Below are 18679 nucleotides of genomic sequence, written 5' to 3' on the forward strand. Positions count from 1 at the left end.
GTGAGGTGGATATGTGGAAACTCGACTACACAATGCAAGCTCGTCGCTTTTCCCCAAACATCTCTGGGTCAGGGCGTAAGCCGGTAACGTCGATTCGCACAAATTGACGTCACCACCTCTCGTTGATGTCACGACCATCAGACTCTCGGCGGAGATCTCTCACTTAGACGGCATAACCTCGGGCCGCTAGACTAGATAGAGCCTGTGTGTACTTTCTGCAACTCTTACTTACCCATACCTGCTGTAAGGTTGCGAAAAAGATTTTTTCCTATAATGTAGGTCTGGCGTTTTCGAGATCTCTTTTGTTAGCTAGCAAGATAATTCAATGTGGTTTTTTTGGTATTGAGGATCGAAGGTGTGAAAGCGCTCGGGAAGCACTGAGCAGATAGGTACATCCCCCAGTTGGATAGAATATCCTGGAAAAGCACTGTGAACGAACGCAGTGGCTCCAAATACCAGGGATATGATCTTTAATCCTGTATAACGGGGTTATTTCACACAGTCCTTTAGGTAATCACTAGTCGTGCAGTCTTTTGTGAGGCCGCATATGGTGCTACCGTTTCAGTTGCCTCTACACATTTAAAAAACACTTACCAGTACTTATATTAGCTTGTAAATACTTCGAAACAGTCCTGTACCCTATGTTTATGTAGCACGTACGTGTCTGACTTATATTAAAGGAAAATATTTTATGAAGCACGTGTCTCCCACCACAATACGACTGGAATTTAGGTTTTTGTCGCTGCAAATAAAATTGCCTACGATTGTTTACAGGTTCGTATGTTTTTTATTTATTTAATTGTTGATCAATTTCTGATTCTAGTTTCCACTGTTGATTTAGTTTACTATGAATATTTGTGTAGTATTTTTCTGTAAATTGCATGCTGGTAAATAAATTACACTATTAAATACTTTACTATGCAATACGTGGTTAAGAAGCATTCATGTTCTGACTTCTACAGTCTCTGGTAATTAATAAGTCCCAAATGGATATGATACCAATTAGGCATATTAATATTTCTTGCGGGTTTCGTTTTTATTATATGGCATTATCATAACCGTTGTTCGTGAATACATGCTAAGTAGTTATTTCCTGAAGTTGACCTTTCTTGAAGGTAAGTTCAACAAAATATTTTAGTGAAATCCCCGTAGTAAACAAATGTAAAAAAATCGTTCAGTAATCAAACTATTTATTATTAACAATGCCCAACCAAGAATCGGGGCTGGTGTCTCTGAACACGGAGCTGGAGTGGGCTATATGCACGTCCAGAAGCTCTGCGATGGGCAAGAGCCGCGCAGCCACGGCTTTGAGCATCTCCACGACTTGGGCACCAACCTGCTGGGGCTTCGTCGACAGCACCGTTAAAGCGTCAGAACGGATGGCGAAGTTCACCGTGTTCCGCAGGTGGTACTGGCGAAACAATAAAAAGCTTTTATAATTATATTGACTTATAAGATATTGCTACTTGTTTTGTAAGCGGTACCTGTACGAGTAATGCTATTCCAAGATGTACAGGCTTAACCTCCATCTCATTGAGCTTCCTCACTAATAGCCGCGGTGTCAGATCATCCAGGTTTCCTAACTGTGACAGTATTTTCGGAGCCTGTTGGAGAAAACGAGGTATTATTGTTTGGGTCTGTTTTGAGAAAAAACGAGATATTATTGATTGGGCCTGTTTGGAGAAAATGAGACATTGTTGTCTGGGCCTGTTTGGAGGAAATAAAACATTATGGTTTGGGCCTGTTTGGAGGAAATGAGACATTATTGTTTGGGCCTGTTTGGAGGAAATAAAACAATATGGTTTGGGCCTGTTTGGAGGAAATGAGACATTATTGTTTGGGCCTGTTTGGAGGAACTGAGACATTATTGATTGGGCCTGTTTGAAGAAAATGAGACATTGTTGTCTGGGTCTGTTTGGAGGAAATAAAACATTATGGTTTGGGCCTGTTTGGAGGAAATGAGACATTATTGCTTGGACCTGTTTGGAGGAACTGAGACATTATTGATTGGGCCTGTTTGGAGGAAATGAAACATTATTGATGTTTGGGCCTGTTTGGAGGAAATGAAACATTATTGTCTCAGCCTGTTTTGAGGAAATGAGACATGATATTTGGAGAAAATGAAACGTTTTTATTTGGGTTTGTTTGGAGAAAATATGACATTACCTGTCGGGTCTTTTCGGAGAAAATTCGGCAAAGCTTGATAATGGATTTTTTTTTGTTTCTAAAACCAGTCCAAAGCAGTAATAAAATTTTGTTAACTATAGGTTCGACGTGTTGGCTCATGACTCATTCGAAGTCTTAATTAGGTACATTATAATAACAACAGAGCTATTTAGTTCTCTAAAACGGTCAATAATAAGCCTTATGGCCGGTACCGTGAACATAATGTCGTACAGCCGTGTGCACGCGTGGAAAACCTGCATGTCCGCCATAACGTCGTGCATGTCGCGGCTCTCGACGGCCATGTAGTACTTGTGCGCTGTGTCGATGCGACCGAGGGCACTCGTGTTGCGGGGCAAGTCCTGTAATCATTTACTTTTTTTAAAGCACAGATGATCGTAGGAGGTCAAGGGAAACTGGTAAGTGACTACCGAATCGGCCACTTTGACATGTAAGGACTTAGTCACAATTGTGTTATTTTGCCACGTACCATCCGGCTTTGGAACTAGCTCCCAACGGGGCTTCCCGAGCGCTATGACAAATGTCCTCCTTCAAACCAGTATTAAGCGGTAGGCAGCGACTTGGCTTTGCCCCGGGCATTGCTGACGTCTATGAGCGACGGTAACCACTCATCATCAGGTGGGCCCTGTGCTCTTCTGCCTATATGGGCAATAGTGCCACTCTTCAAGCCGGAAAACATGCTTACTTTGCAGCCAGAAATAGACAGGGTTTTGATATTTAGGTGGCATTCAGGTTGTGTTGTACAGCAGCTTAGTGCTAACTACAGGGTGGCAGAGCTGGCAATATGCCGCGGCTCCCCAGTATGAGGAGCCGCGTGTTACACTAATGTAACATTTGTTACGAACATTTAGTAAAATAACTGAATTTTTTAAGAAGTACTTAAAATCTGCTAAACTTAGATAAAACTAAAGATGATTTTAGAAATTTGAATAAATTATTAAGATTAAAAGGCATTTATAAAGGTTAGCTGAATTTTAAAATCCATCCATTTTTAACTTAAATACATTTAATACATAAAGTATTAGTAATATTGTTGGGTAACTAATTCAGTTAATTAAAATTAACTTACAACATAACGATTTTTACTGAGGTTCTATCTAATGAATCTGCCACAGGTCTCAGATGGTATGCTGCACGGCTACCCTCAGATTAAGCCTTGATTTATGTTATGGAAGCATTTTTACCAAATATATGGCTGTTTCATTTTAATATCATATATCATATTATTATTATTATTTTTTTAGACTTGTTTTTTCTTTTATTGTGAATATTTCTATTTATTTAAAAAAAAGAAAATATTTGAGAAAAAACAAAAAAAAAAAAAGCCCCCTGAGTTTGTTTCGCCGGTTCTTCTCAGGACTGTGGCTTTTTTTGGAACCGGTGGTAGAGTTAACATTGTTATTTGTATTTTGACATTCAACAAGTGTGTCATACTGACATCTAAGTTGAAATAAATGATTTTGAATTTTGAATTGAATTTTGAATAATATGCTTTATTCCGTCTACATACATTTTTTATGTAGTACGAAAAAAGTTTCGATATTAAACCTTGACTTCTTTAATTGAGGCCATAAGCGTGATTCAATTCAATTTTAACTGGTGGTAGGACCTCTTGTGATTCCGCACGGGTAGGTACCACCATCCTGCCTATTTCTGCAGTGAAGCAGTAATGCGTTTCGGTTTGAAGGGTGGGGCAGCCGTTACACATTTTTATATATATGCTGTTGCCGCTATGAGAATTATCATATTTTTGAAAGATGATAAAAAAAAATTCTCAGATAAATAAACATAAGGTAGAATTCATAAGTAATGCTTATAAATAATAATATAAACATTAAAAAAAACCACATGATTTATAAATCATATAATAAAATAATCAAAGCAATAAAAACAAAAAATATTATATACAATCTTAGTTAAGAAGGCTTATTTGCTTATTATTATTCTTTGTTTATTTCATTTTATTTTCTATATTTTATTTGTAATTGAAATTTGACTTAAATGTGTATCTGAATGTATAGATTATTATTATCCGATAAATAAATTCATTATTACTAACTAACAGGGCGAGGGTTGACATTTAAAGTATTACATGAATATCGAATCATACCTTGGCGATATCAATGAGTTTCATTATGAGCGATGAATATATGCGACGGCTGATGGCGTCAGTCCTTCTTGACCGGTAGCTGTCCACTTCACTGGAAGCGTAGGAAGATAATAGGTTAAAAGGAAGATACTGACATAATCGACCACGAAACAGTCATGCGCTTTAATTCCAAATGGCAAAAGGTCATTGTAGGTCAGCTTTTTTTAATTATTATTGCCATTGTAGACGGATGTGCATACGGTCCATTTGATGGTTAATAGCTATCGTCGCTTGCAGTGCAAGGGGCTCAACCTAGCCGCTGTCAATGAAATATATGATTTTTCCGAAAAGCACTTTTTTTTTTTTTTTTTTAATTATACATTATTAAAGAAAATGCATACATACAATTTTTTTTACATTATTATTTTATTGCTTAGGTGGGTGGACGGGCTTACGGCCCACCTGGTGTTAAGTGGTTACCTGCCAATAGACAGCGTAAACGCCACCCCCCACCTTGAAATACGAGTTCTAAGGTCAGTATAGTTACAACGGCTGCCCCACCCTTCCAGCCGAAACGCATTACTGCTTCACGGCAGAAATAGGCAGGGGTGATAGTACCTGCCCGTGAGGACTCGCATTTTACCACCAGTAAATAGATTATCTACCGTTAAATATAATTTGAAATCACTAAACTATTATGACTAAGCACTGCGCACACAAGCTAACCGTTTCACAATGTATTTGATGACAAGCGACATGGTGCGGTTCAAGTAGATCTGGTTCTCCTTTTTAAGATCGAACAGTATCTCCTCGTTGAACTTCGAGTCTTGCAGGGCTTCTACTATCGCTTTAGACAAACGACGATTGTCTTGAAAGTTTTTCTGAAATGACAAATGTTTTTTTTATTTCTTAGATGGGTGGACGAGCTCACAGCCCACCTGGTGTTAAGTGGCTACTGGAGCCCATAGACATCTACAACGTAAATGCGCCACCCACCTTGAGATATAAGTTCTTAGGTCTCACGTATAGTTACAACGGCTGCCTCACCCTTCAAACCGAAACGCATTACTGCTTCACGGTAGAAATAGGCAGGGCGGTGGTACCCACCCGCACGGACTCACAAGAGGTCCTACCACCAGTAATGAAAGTGTGTTCCGAATATCCTATGTATATTCGTGGTTAATTGGTTAATTATATTATTTATGTGTCATGAATACTAAGGCTCCCCGCGCACTAGGCAGCCAGGATGCGGCAACGGAAATATTTGATTATGCCAATTTATGATATTTTCGTCGAGCGATTTGGATTTTATCTCGTAGAAAACGCAAAGCAAAGAAAAGACACTGGATTCATCCTCTTTTACCAACCACTTAACACCAGGTGGGCTGTGAGCTCGTCCACCCACCTAAGCAATAAAAAAAAAACGAGTGTGCATTGGCTGCTACAGCAAGTGCGCGGCGACTGACAGCAGCCACATACATTCGCCAACATACGCTCAGGCTGCCTAGTGCGCGGGGTGTCTTAGCATCCAATTATCAAAATATAAACAATACTATTAATATGGTTTGATCTCACGTTTTTATTTTTTTTATGTTTGAGAGATTACGGTGGCCCGGAGGCATTTCCAATTTTACCAGGGCAGGTGGGCGAGCAAGGGCTCAGCCTGGAGGGGTGGGATTTGCTAACAGTTACCCGAGCGCCTCCAAAGGAGACCTAACAACTCAAGAGTAGCTGCTTCGCGAATGAATCTACTACCGGATCAGAATCGCGACCCGCTGAGAAGATCCGGCGAGAAACTCAGCGTGCTGATGTTTAGGTTAGGTTGCACTAGTACGGTTACCGGGGTCCTACTCCTAGTGTTAGAGCTAAAGATGTCTAATGCAAGGGTTATTAGATCTGATGGATCCGTAAGGACGTGTGGGGGTGCTTGATCTCACGTATTTTATTATCATTATATTATTTTCGACTTTTTGAATACTTTACATTTCTTGTGGTCAAGGGCGAATGATATTATGCTAGATCTAAGTAAAAGAAGTTTTAATTATGTCCAATGCTTGCTAATACTGAAGTAAATACTACATCAACGAACCATTTCAAGTTATGATCCGTGATAAGTTGTAATATGACGGATAAACGGATCGTTTGGAGCCTCTGGGTCTGCGGAGGGACTTCGGTTCCTTCTGTATTTTGTACCGTATGTTCCATGGGGAGTGCTCTGAGGAATTGTTCGAGATGATACCGGCATCTCGTTTTTACCATCGCACCGCCCGTCACCGGAGTAGAGTTCATCCATACTACCTGGAGCCACTGCGGTTATCCACAGTGCGTTTCCATAGGTCTTTTTTGCCACGTACCATCCGGCTATGGAATGAGCTCCCCTCCACGGTGTTTCCCGAGCGCTATGACATGTTCTTCTTCAAACGAGGCTTGTGGAGAGTATTAAGCGGTAGGCAGCGGCTTGGCTCTGCCCCTGGCATTGCTGAAGTCCATGGGCGACGGTAACCACTCACCATCAGGTGGGCCGTGCACTCGTCTGCCTACAAGAGCAATAAAAAAAAAAATTTGGCAAGGCTGAAAAACGAGGCTGCTACCACCCGTTACCAATGGGTTTAGTTATTGCTCTTTTAGGCAGATGAGTTTACGGCCCACGTGGTGATGAGTGTTTGCCATCACTCATGGACCTCGGCAATTCCAGTGATAGAGCCAAGACGTTGCCCACCGCTAAGTGCTCTAAGTAAGACTCGTTTGAAGAAGGATATGTCATAGCGCTCGAGAAACACCGTGGATGGGAGCTCATTCCAAAGCCGGAGGGTACGTGGCATAAAAAATCTCTCGAAACACATTGTGGATGAACGAAGCGGTTTCTAGGTAGTATGGACGAACTTTACTCCGATGGTGGGGGGTGCGGCGGCAAATACGAGATGATGGGAACATCTCAAGCAATTTCTCAAAGTATTCTCCATGGAACATACTGTACAAAACACAGAGAGAATCAAAGTTTCTCTTGAGAATGGAATTGTCAACAATCCGAACAGTTTTCTTCTGTATGAAGTCAAAGGATAGTTCGGTCTATAGCACGGAGCAGTAAGTACTTCACGCGAGGAGACTTGTGTTTTTTAAAGCAAAAGATATCCGGCGATGTTTCATCTAATCCTACACTTGCTTTGTTTGTCTATTGAATTTATATATAAATAGTTACTATAACCGTTTTCTAGTGAACAGTACCTCATCAGTGTTCAGGGAGCTCGTTTCCCTCACCAAAACAATGAGTAGGAAAGTAAGCACGCACATAGCTACAGAAACATCAGCTTCAGATGGGAAACATTGTTATAATTGTGTATTTCACTCGCTGCTACGCAACGTGCATTGTCCGCGTGTACCGACCGCGTGAAAACAAAACAAATATACGTTTAAATTATAAAATATATCACAGAATTCAATTTACGTACGCGAATTTAAAATGTTGAAATTCACATTTCGAAGTCATAAAACAAATGTTTTATTTAGACTCTTTTTTAGATCGTAAATACGTTTATTGTTTGGGTTTTGTTTCTTGCTTTGTTTCATTTTAAAACAGCTCGCATCCTGACTGTATCCAATGATGTATTTCGTTCATGAGCTAAAGACTTCATTGCTTCGGGATTTGATAAGTGGAAAACGTGTATCACATAAGTTGTGAGTGCGACGGTCTAGCAATTATTATTATGGCTCTTAAACAATGTGAGCCCACCTTGAGACATAGGTACTGACTCTCAATTTTACAGAAAAACGGCCGCCTTCAAACTGGAATGCACGACCGTTTCACGGTGGAAACTAGCAGGATGATGTTCCCATACCGGCTCACAAGCGTCTTTCCAAACCAACCATCACCAATAAAAATAAGAATAGACAATATAAAATATATATCCATACAAATATGTGTGCCGACTCAATTTAGCTTAACATGTATTAGTTTCGGCGGTCCGTGCTGGAGTCATGGTCCAGACGACTGGCCGATCCTTCGGCTCGTCGTAGGACCGTCGAGGCGATTCGCCCGGTTCTTGTGAACTGGGTGAATCGTGACAGAGGACGCCTCACTTTCCGGCTCACGCAGGTGCTCACTGCGCATGGTTGCTTCGGTGAGTTCCTGCACCGGATCAGAGCCGAGCTGACGGCAGAGTGCCACCATTGTGATTGCGACTTGGACACGGCAGAGCATACGCTCGTCGCCTGCCCCGCATGGGAGGGGTGGCGCCGTGTCCTCGTCTCAAAATTAGGAAACGACTTGTAGTGGCCGAGTGTTGTGGCATCGATGCTCGGTGACGACGAGTCGTGGAAGGCGATGCTCGACTTCTGCGAGTGCACCATCTCGCAGAAGGAGGCGGCGGGGCGCGTGAGAGACGCACAGGCCCGCCGCCATCGAGCGGGGGCCAGGGAGGCGGATCTCGCCCAAGCCCTGGCCCTCTAAGTGTTTCGGGTCTCCCTCACATGTCAGCCTGGGGACCGGCGAAGGGGGCCTAAGAAGACGACGTGCAAGCTGCTCTGCACGCGTTTTGTGCATGAGCATCCGGGTGATGGAAGGCCGGCTATCCTCAACCCACGCTGGTTCTGACCCAGCGGGGTATTCCGTAGGATAGACCATTCTAACCGGCGCCATCTAGGCGGGCTTCGGATAGCCTGCCGACCGAGAGGGCTGGTGGTCGTGGCGCCGACGACCGCCAGTCCGGCGTCCCGAGGGGGATGGTGATGGGAGAGATGTGCTCCGCACTAAACGCTTCACTTTCCCCCCTTTGCCTTTTCATGAGTTTTGTCTCATGCGAGGTTTGGACGTTGGTTGTTGAGAGACAGGAGGTTTTAGTCGGTTCGACGCCGATATGCCCCGCCCTCCATCCCCAGTGAAGGGCGGAAGTTCGGCGATTTCCTACTGACAAAAAAAAAAAAAAAGGTTGCAATGTATCGAACTACGAAGTAAGATTAGTTATGTAACTCATTAAATAATATAGTCGCATCAAATATTGTACCGCTAATATGTACTCCAAAAGTGATTTTATTTATCTCTCAACTTAAAAGTAATAAAGTATCAAATAAATAAACGCTAATACGCTAAATGTGGTAATATGAAGAAAGAAAAAAATAAGCTTCCCAAATACTGTTAACGTATATTTTATAGCACGAATTAGAGCTTTTGAATGTTTGCTTAAAATACTCAAATGCAAATGCAAACGAGGCACGTATTGAGTCTGCGTTTGGAAAATGCAAAGAGAAGCTTAGTTTCTGTTAAAGATCTGTCTTATTTTATTTTTTACCTATCCTACCTATGCTGATAGCCTTGAGAGACTATATCAGCTACGCCCTAACGTGTAGGTGAGCTCACGGGGCTCAAACCGAAGTGGTGCTAGCACTGACCCTAGCAAGAGCAGTGCTTCGCAGAATCTTCCACCGGATCGGAAACGCGACCCACTGAGAAGATCCGGCGAGAAACTCAGTGGGCTGTGTCAGTAGGTTAATTCGCTCGTCGAGCCCTTCGTCGCAAGCGATGGGTTCGACGAGGACGGTGACCAGAAGATCTGTCGCTGTCAGAGTATTTGCTACGCCATCTTTACGAAATTCATATTGCACATGTGTAAGTGTTGTGAGTGCATTCTTCTACAACATTATTTATTTGCGACCTGCTAAGTTACAAGGTTATGGTGGATTCTTAATTAGTCATGGTTTACTGAAAGAGCCAAAATGTGGTTTAATTAATTAGAACTAAAATACTTTTACGGTTTAATCTCTATCTTTTTACTGTCATTATATGAATTCCTATTTATATGGAAAAATATAACACGGTAATTCTACAACGAGATTTTTGTTTAAAATTATTTCGAATATTACATTATTAGCATGCAATGGGAATAACCGAAATGTTACTGCTTATTTTTTTGTTAATAGGTCAAAATATACATACAGGCATAATTGAGATATTTCATCCGGAAGAATTATTCTCCTTTTTAATACGCTTTTATTAGCTTCAGACGTATGTTAGTACGTAACGGAATTTTTGAATATGATTCTGACCCCCTTCAAAACGTCGGATTAACTCGAAATTTGGCATACTTATTTAGAACCGTTATCCTTACTAGGATAATCAGGATTAGCGATTTTTTCTTTTTCTGAGACCCGAAGTGTCTGCGTCCAAGACCAAGAAGGGAATCTAACAGGCGCGCAGATCACCTATATCTCGGATAAGCTACCGACGTATTCAGATGACATTTTTGAAAAATTGGAAAAAAATTGAAATAATTGAAATTCAACTAAAAAATGTAAAATAAATTTCAATAAATTTATATAAGAAATAATTCTACAATGAAATCATTTCTTATTACACTATTTTTATTCGAATTTATTAAAATTTATTTTCTATTTACTAACCTCTCCCCAGTGCGCATCAATTGGATTTTCTATAAAACCGTATTTTTTTTAGTTTTTTTTTTAAACTATTATTTATTTGTACTAGCTTCTAGTCTCATATAACGCGGTTTCGTACAACACGGAACTTTGTCGGAACGTACCAACCGTGTTATAGGAGAGTTACACGTATTTAAATATACATATAATACCACCAATCAGTCATCAGTCGTTCATGACCACGAAAACCTGAAAACCTGAAAAGGTTTCGAAAATTCGGAAAATAATACAATAACAAAACAAATGCGAGATTAAAGCGTAATAGCTTGAATTATGTCTACAATTCGTGAAAATCGAAGGAAATACGACATGGTTGAAAGCCATTTAAGGTGACTAAAGAGCCCAGGCTCTTGGCCGACGCAAAATTTTGTTTCGACGCACACCTATTTACATATTCGAAGGTTCTGGATTAATAATAGGAAGGAAAGTAATAAATCGTCGGGTTTTATGTGGGTTGTAACGTCGACTTCCTTTTTAAGGTTATATATATCTGGGAGTGTCTCTAGTGTTGTACACTATGTAGCTTGAGAATTTATAGTATGTATGGCGAATGAATTTATAGTATGTGTGTGTGTGTGTGTGATATAGTTTTATTCTGATTAATTTCGAATAGTTCGGTTTCAATGGTGGTAGGACCTCTTGTAAGTACGCGCGAGTAGGTACTAACAACCCGCCTATATCTGCCGTGAAGCAGTAATGCATTTCGGTTTGAAGGGTGGAGCAGCCGTTGTAACTATACCGAGACCTTAGAATTTATATCTCAAGGTGGGTGGCGCATTTTACGTTGTGGATTTCTATGGGCACCAGTAACCACTTAACACCCGATGGGCTGTGAGCTCGTTACCCATCTTTCTTCTTCTTCTTCTTAGTCGAACACTTCATTGCTGAAGGCCGTATCCTTGGAAGCCCTTCGTGGCTCTTTGTACCCTCAGCTTCCATTTGCTTCGGTTTTCAGCTTCTCTCAGGGCGTTCGCAACAGAGAGTCTAAGTAATCTAACCCATCTAAGCAATTAAAAAAAAAGAGCTTTTCTTACTTCGATCGGCAATCTTACGGCCCGCCATATACCAGTTAGATTGAAGTTTTAGTTAATGAAGTGTGCTGGTTTTACTATATGAAATTATTGGAACGGGGTTCCTTAATGCGCGTTTTATTCGCGAGCTGAGGGTCTAGACCTTAAAAAGTTTAGCAATGAAAAACTACACAAAAAATCGACATATTTTTGCAGTGATTTTGTAAGGTAATTCCCGATCACCTAGGAAACTGAAATTCTTTCATCAATTTAGCTTGCCGTCAATTTTGAGAATATGCCATTTTTGTTTGATCTTTTTAATAAATAATAAATCAAACATCTTTTTTTCAGGTAATTTAGTTGAAATACAAAATTTATTCGCATTAATTCACATTTTATGATTCGTTCAATTACTTTGTACTTATTATATTTAGATATTAAATTCGTTCCAACTGGCTGTTCTTAAGTAAGAAACCTCTTTGTTTTTTAATTGGTTGAGGAGAGAAGCATTTCATTTTTAACTGTTAGTTAGAAGATTTAGAAAATTAACAGGTTTGAAATCAGGCATTGCTAAATTACAAGCACACCAAGTCTTTTTGCCTATCCGATATGCAGCGGTTGATTTGAAGAAAATCACATAGCTTAAATCCAATTCTAACCAAACAATATTTTGATCAACAAAGCGCACATTAACTTGGATACCGGATTTTAATTGATTGTATTCTTTGCAGATTTTACCGCATTTTGCCGGGACGCAGTCACGAATTCTATTCGAATTATCATTAAGATATTATTTAAATGCAATTGAGATTTCGGTCTCGCCATTCACATAAAGCTTAACCAACCTTACTTGCAGTGTGAGACTTGGACGCGTGCCTAAAGTACCAGGCTATCAGAGCACCCGAGGAGTTAGCGCTGAGCCATCTCAGCGAATCACCTCATATTATATAAGTTGAGATGACATTTTTCGTCGCACCTACATATTGACGGAAGAAAGCGAAATTGTTGTAACTGAAAAGGCCAACTTTACACCAGAGCCATAACACTATTTCATAAATTCATGTCATATGTATTATATTTATAGATATAGAAAGTTCAAAATTGGTATGGTGTGGTATCTAAGACCTATCTGAGTATATTTACATAAATACATAGATAGGCTTTGGTATATAGTTGGCTATTTCAAGTTCATTTACATTTTCGCTTCCTTCCGTAGATATGTACATGCTTGTACAGAAATATGGCGTAGTCCATTATGAGTATTTAGGTGGTTGAGGAGACGAAACAACATACTGTTAGAATGACAATTTATTTTAGATTTTCTGTTCTTATTTAGTGAATTCAAAATTGAACGTCTCTGAAATATAAGTTACGTCCTAATTGCTTCTGCTTTTTCTTTATCACACTATCGAAGCGATCTTCAACTATATCATAAACTGCAAAAAACCCAATTGCTGTGTTTGTATATGGATTTTCGTTTTCACATTGTTTTCTTAATGGACTGCAAAAAACGGAGCTAAATAATTCGACCAAATTTAAATGTCTGTGAATGAAATACCTTATTTTTTATTGCTTTTTATTGCTTAGATGAGCACAGCCCACCTGCTGTTAAGTGGTTACCGGAGTCCAAAGACATCTACAACGTTAATGCCATCACTCACCTTGAGATGTGAGTTCTAAGGTCTCAGTATAGTTACAACGGCTACCCAACCCTTCAAACTGAAACACATCACTGCTTCGGCAGAAACAAGCGAGGCGGTGGTTCCTACCCATGCGGACTTACAAGAGGTCCTACATCCAGCAATTAATAATAATAATAATAAGCCTTTTTATTTCTTGTTTTACAATCTTCGGTGGATTATAATTATAACTGTTACCCCTCGACCGGGTATCCGTAAGCGGATTCCCCAATGTTAAAAAAAACTTGGAACTTATAGCTCAAAGTGAGTGACGGCGTTTATGTTGTTGCTGTCCATGCCTAAAGTAAAACTGAAGCAAATTACAAATACACCGAAAAAGGATATATTCAGGGATAACTCTCATAGGTGTTTATTTGACATGAATATCGGTGACCGGCCAGCCAAACTATATAGATCAGCTCTAGTTCAATCCACCACAAATATTATCACAATATTGTAATTACTAATTGGAAACAAGGGGAAGTAATAATAATATTCAATATATCGACACGTGCGTTCATGTTAAAGTGCGTAAAGGCGCACAGCCTAAATAATATTGGTCGTAATAAATCATTGTTCTCGCGTACTGAGAGTTTTCTTATCTAATATTAACTTTTGCCCGCGGTTTCGCTCACGTTAACACTAAACATATAACGGGCCAAATGACCCATTTTGAATTTTTGCATTGAAAATGCACATATCATCGTATTGCTTTTGCACATTTGACTTCATGACTTCTTGTTACCAATTGATCTAGAGTTATTATATTTATAGTTTTTATTAAAAAAAATTTTGTTCATTTTGAGCAGTACTTGTCGCATACCGTTATCTACCCGCTATGGTAGAAACTGGTACCAGTAAGTTTGATTAGTGCTATGTACATTTTGTAACTCAATTTAGGAATATTTTTAGTCATTGTTGTATCTTTCTATATCATAATCACAGTCTTGGCTACTCTTTGGTTACTTTTGGCACAGCAGTCGTGGTCGTGTGGAAACCTTGTTTGTTATAGCTGTTACGCCCTGGGGTTTGGGATAAATAAAATTCTACTGAATTACAAGTTAACACTGTATTCAACACTTAGAACACTTTAAACACTTCACAAACACTTTAAAACTCTCAATTCGCTTGTTCCGCTTCGCTTCAGGTGATCCGTTCGCTGTTTCTCTTGGAGTAGTTTCGATTACTAACTGCCTGCGTGCCATCACTGCAACGCTTTTATAGCCGATACCACATCCCTAGAGTTATCAAGAATATTCCACATATTTCGAATATTGTGTTACCGCTATTTGACAATAGAAGGCGTTGTACTTCTCGAGCGTTCTAGGTGCTACTAGATCCTTCGATATTCGTTCGACTATTCGGCGATAGATGGCGTTACTCTTACCGACATAACATAGGTTTGACAGCTGTTCTCCAGAATATGCGAACTGAGGCTCGGCGCACCCACTCGTTAAGTGGGGTATTGGTAAGGTTTTTTATTTGATCAGTCCAACGCCAAATGGTAGGGAGAGCATTTGAAATTGTCAAATGTCACGGGAGAATTGTGATATTTTCAAATGCGCTTCTGCTACTTACTCTCAGGATATAAGATTTGCTTCCGGGATATTACTGGTACGCCTGTCCGAAAGTAATTTTTCTAATGTTCGTCAACAATATTTTCCTAGGATGAAAACTACTCTATGTCTTTTTCTGTATTTTTCACATTATGTATGCTAAATTTCGTTATGTTCGATGTGGAGGTGAGAGCGTGACAAACAAACCAGATCCGTTTCGTGTCGTATTAATTCGTATAGTTTTTTTTCTCTACCTAAGTTGGTAGCTTTAGGGCTATGCCAGCGTAACCGAGCGAGTATGAGTCTAGAATGTGGACGTCGGTAACACTGGCCCTAGCAAGAGCAGTGCTTCTCAGAATCTACCACCGGATCGGAAACGCGACCCACTGAGATGATCCAGCGAGAAACTCAGTCGGCTGTGTCTGTGGGTTAATTTATTCGCCTAGCCCTTCGTCGCTAGCGACGGGTTTGACGAGAACGGCGACTGGTGCTTGAGGTACCTAAAAGTACCGATAGTGGATTGGAAGGATATGAAATGACGTGTTTAGGGCGACGTCGACTGCTTACTAATTGGTCTGCAGGATCGGGTATGGGTATAGCTATTATACCATAGGCTGCCGTAACGCTGAATTCTCAGCGCATCATCTCTATATATATAAGACTTTTTCTCTTTAACTTAGGAATTATAAATTAGGAATTGTTAGTTGGAATAAACATGGCGTTGCTCTGAAAACAAAGGTTTTATTATTTTAATAACTTACAATTACAACTTAGTAACATAAACAACAGTAACAAACAGTACATTCATATTAAAGGTATCTCACCTGAAAACAAACATTAAAATAATCTATATATTAATACGTGAAGCAAAAACTTTCTATCCCTTTTTACAAAAATTACGCGGACGGAGGAGTATGAAATTTTCCACACTTATAGAGAATATAGAGAGGAAGTGCACAATGCTAATATTTTATTAAAATAATTCATAAAAGATACATGAAATCAATAAAGAAAACATTACACACACTGCATACCATGTATTTGACGCACACACGCATGCATACTATTTATTGTCAAACTTTTGTTCTTGACGTCTGTTGTCAAATTGAGAATAGATAAATATTGTTTGTCTTTGTTAATATTTTTTATAGTGTAGTCTTGGCGAAATTTGTGATTATAGAAGTATAAAATACAAACATAATAGTGTACAAACTTACAATTCCAATTAATTATAGTCGAATTTCGACTACTGCGGGACCTCTAGTTAACATAATTATGTAATTTAATTTCTAACATTAACAATATGCCCGAACATGGCAGATGTCAACCCTTCAATAATTATCGACAGCGTCATCAGGCGTCATCTATATAATTACACAGGAGCGTTGTACAAATATACTTGAGAGAAATATAGTTTCTTTACATATATACATATTTTTAAAATGGATATCATATGAAATACGTAGGGTTGTAAACACTTTCGTTTCCTGTTCGTTATCGAATGCGAATCTCGGCGGTGCGAGCTCTTTTCAATTTCCGCGACTTCCCGCCGAACTACTCAAACTTCGGGCCCGATAGTGAAGTGAAAACGTTTATTTAACCAATATCAGTTTTACCGAATTTTACATAGTAATAATTTCAAATTGAAAGATTAATTTTTCTGTGTTGTAGACGTATTATTACGCTTTTATTAGCTTCAGACTTGCTTCAGACAGCTTTGGTATACTTACCGATGACAATTCAATATTTAAAAAAAATTGAATTTAACTAAAAAATAAATAATAGTTTAAAAAAACTAAAAAAAATACGCTTTTATAGAAAATCCCACTAAAAAATAGAAAATACATTTTAATAAATTTGAATTAAAAATAGTGTAAGAAAAAATGATTTTATTGTAAAAAAAGCGTGGGGTGCACGGTATCAGTAGTTATAAATATTTTATGAAGAGATATGATGTAGAAGGGTTATTTTGATATTATCCTGAACAGCACCCCACGCTCTTTTTACAATAACAAACTATTATTTTAAACTATTATTTATTTTAAAGGTCTGTTACGATACACATTACTGGTTATACAAAGGACATATGTTTCTTCGCACGCAAAAAGAGCTAACTATTTCTTCGTAGTTTGCAGTTTTATTAAGGGTCTAGCATTAGGTTAAGATGACATTGTCACATTTTCACATGGCGATATGTGGACGAGAGGATTTTTAGGACTGTTTGAAATACACGTAGGTATTGAATCTATTCAGGTGTCATTTACCATACTATCAGCCACTGTACCAAATGGTAGGACGTCTGGTGAGTCCGCACGAGTAGGTATCATTGCCCTATCTATTTCTGCCGTGAAGCAGTAATGCGTTTCGGTTTGAAGGGTGGGGCAGCCGTTGTAATGTTAAGCTGTGACCTTTACTACTAATATCTCGAGGTAGATGGCGGCATTTACGATGTCTATGGGTACCGGTAACCGCTTAACACCAAGTAGGCCGTGAGCTTGTCCACACCTATGAGGCTAACAGCGCAAAAGTGGTCTAACCCACAATTTTTTTTAAAATATAATAAATTTTGATGCAAAGCCTGCTTATCCATAGTTTCACCCATAGATAACAGATACCTTTGTAAACATTATTTATCCGCATATTGTTTTTTTGCCTTCTTAAATTCAAATTCATGTAAATTCAAACCTAATTGCCTCCATGCTAACTATGGTAAGCTTAGGCCACTTTTACGCCGACGGCCTCATATATGCTATATGCTATATATATAAAAATGAACTGCTCTTCGTTAGTCTCGCTAAAGCTCGAGAACGACTGGACCGATTTGGCTAATTTTGGTCTTGAATTATTTGTGGAAGTCCAGATAACGTTTAAAAGGTAGATAAATATGAAAGTACTCGGAATTAAATAAAAATAACAATTTTGTTTTTCCTTTGACGTGTCTCCCGTCGGACGGATTTCTTTTGTTTGTTTTAAGTTTATTTTATACCAAAGTTTAGGTCTTTTATTTATAGATTGAGGCACTACGAAGTCTGCCGGGTCAGCTAGTATGCTATAAAAAAGCAAATTGGGGTTAGCGGCACACAAACGCGCAGAACATGAAGGAAGATTTAGATTACAAAGGCAATGCTTGTTGCAGTGTTGTAAGTATCGGCATGTCGGATGCGGAAGCAGCTCGCGGCTAAAGGCCGTGCGGGCGGCGCCGGTCGCCTGATGGGCAAGACGTCCGGAGGCCGGCCTGACGCAGGGCGCGCTCACAGGATCGCCACCAGGAGGTAACTTCACAATGGACTCAGCTAAACACAAAGACATATTCCGCAATCATAACAAAAAATAAATCTGTTATAACTCCTTAAAAGCGATTTCACATTACGCTTTTTCATGTCTCACATACCCACATATAAAACTTGTTGTTTCCCAAATAACGCGGGATTTTTCACGTATATTCCTGTATGTTAACTGAAATACTGACCAGCTGTTAAATATTACTTCAGAAACTTATTTCCAGAAGCTTATATTTTACTGGTGGTAGGATCTCGCGTGAGTCCGCGCAGGTAGGTACCACCACCCCGCCTATTTCTGCCGTGAAGCAGTAATACGTTTCGGTTTGAAGGGTGGGGCAGCCGTTGTAACTGTACTGAGAACTTCGAACTCATGTCTCAAGATGGGTGGCGGCATTTACGTTGTAGATGTCTATGGGCTCCAGTAACCACTTAACACCGGTTGAGCTGAGTG

General features: G+C 39.5%; 2 protein-coding genes across 2 annotated transcripts in view; one reads left to right on the forward strand and one right to left on the reverse strand.

Annotated features, from left to right (window-relative positions):
• LOC114242684 (uncharacterized) overlaps positions 1 to 18679 on the forward strand; it is a 64929-nt gene that overhangs the window by 31163 nt on the left and 15087 nt on the right. Inside the window, exon 2 of the mRNA XM_089732824.1 lies at positions 18084 to 18219. Coding sequence (XP_089588950.1) covers positions 18107 to 18219 — 113 coding nt within the window. The 5' untranslated portion in view covers positions 18084 to 18106. The remainder of the gene's footprint in view (positions 1 to 18083; positions 18220 to 18679) is intronic.
• LOC149501400 (uncharacterized) lies at positions 1187 to 7624 on the reverse strand. The gene is made up of 6 exons (XM_089733332.1): positions 7499 to 7624; positions 5000 to 5154; positions 4295 to 4385; positions 2379 to 2525; positions 1485 to 1604; positions 1187 to 1411 (listed from the first exon to the last, which is right to left on the reverse strand). Exons 1-6 carry the CDS (start codon positions 7562 to 7564, stop codon positions 1187 to 1189), a joined length of 804 nt encoding a protein of 267 aa, XP_089589458.1. The 5' UTR covers positions 7565 to 7624.

The sequence above is a fragment of the Bombyx mandarina genome, chromosome 15 (assembly GCF_030267445.1).
Source record: "Bombyx mandarina strain Sakado chromosome 15, ASM3026744v2".
NCBI lineage: Eukaryota > Metazoa > Arthropoda > Insecta > Lepidoptera > Bombycidae > Bombyx > Bombyx mandarina.

Coding starts and splice junctions, on each gene's coding strand:
- LOC149501400 (XM_089733332.1), bottom strand. CDS start 7,564: ATGTGCGTGCTTACTTTCCTACTCATTGTTTTGGTGAGGGAAACGAGC. Junction 5,155..7,498: donor GCTCCCTGAACACTGATGAG/GTACTGTTCACT, acceptor TTGTCATTTCAG/AAAAACTTTCAAGACAATCG. Junction 4,386..4,999: donor ATCAAATACATTGTGAAACG/GTTAGCTTGTGT, acceptor CTACGCTTCCAG/TGAAGTGGACAGCTACCGGT.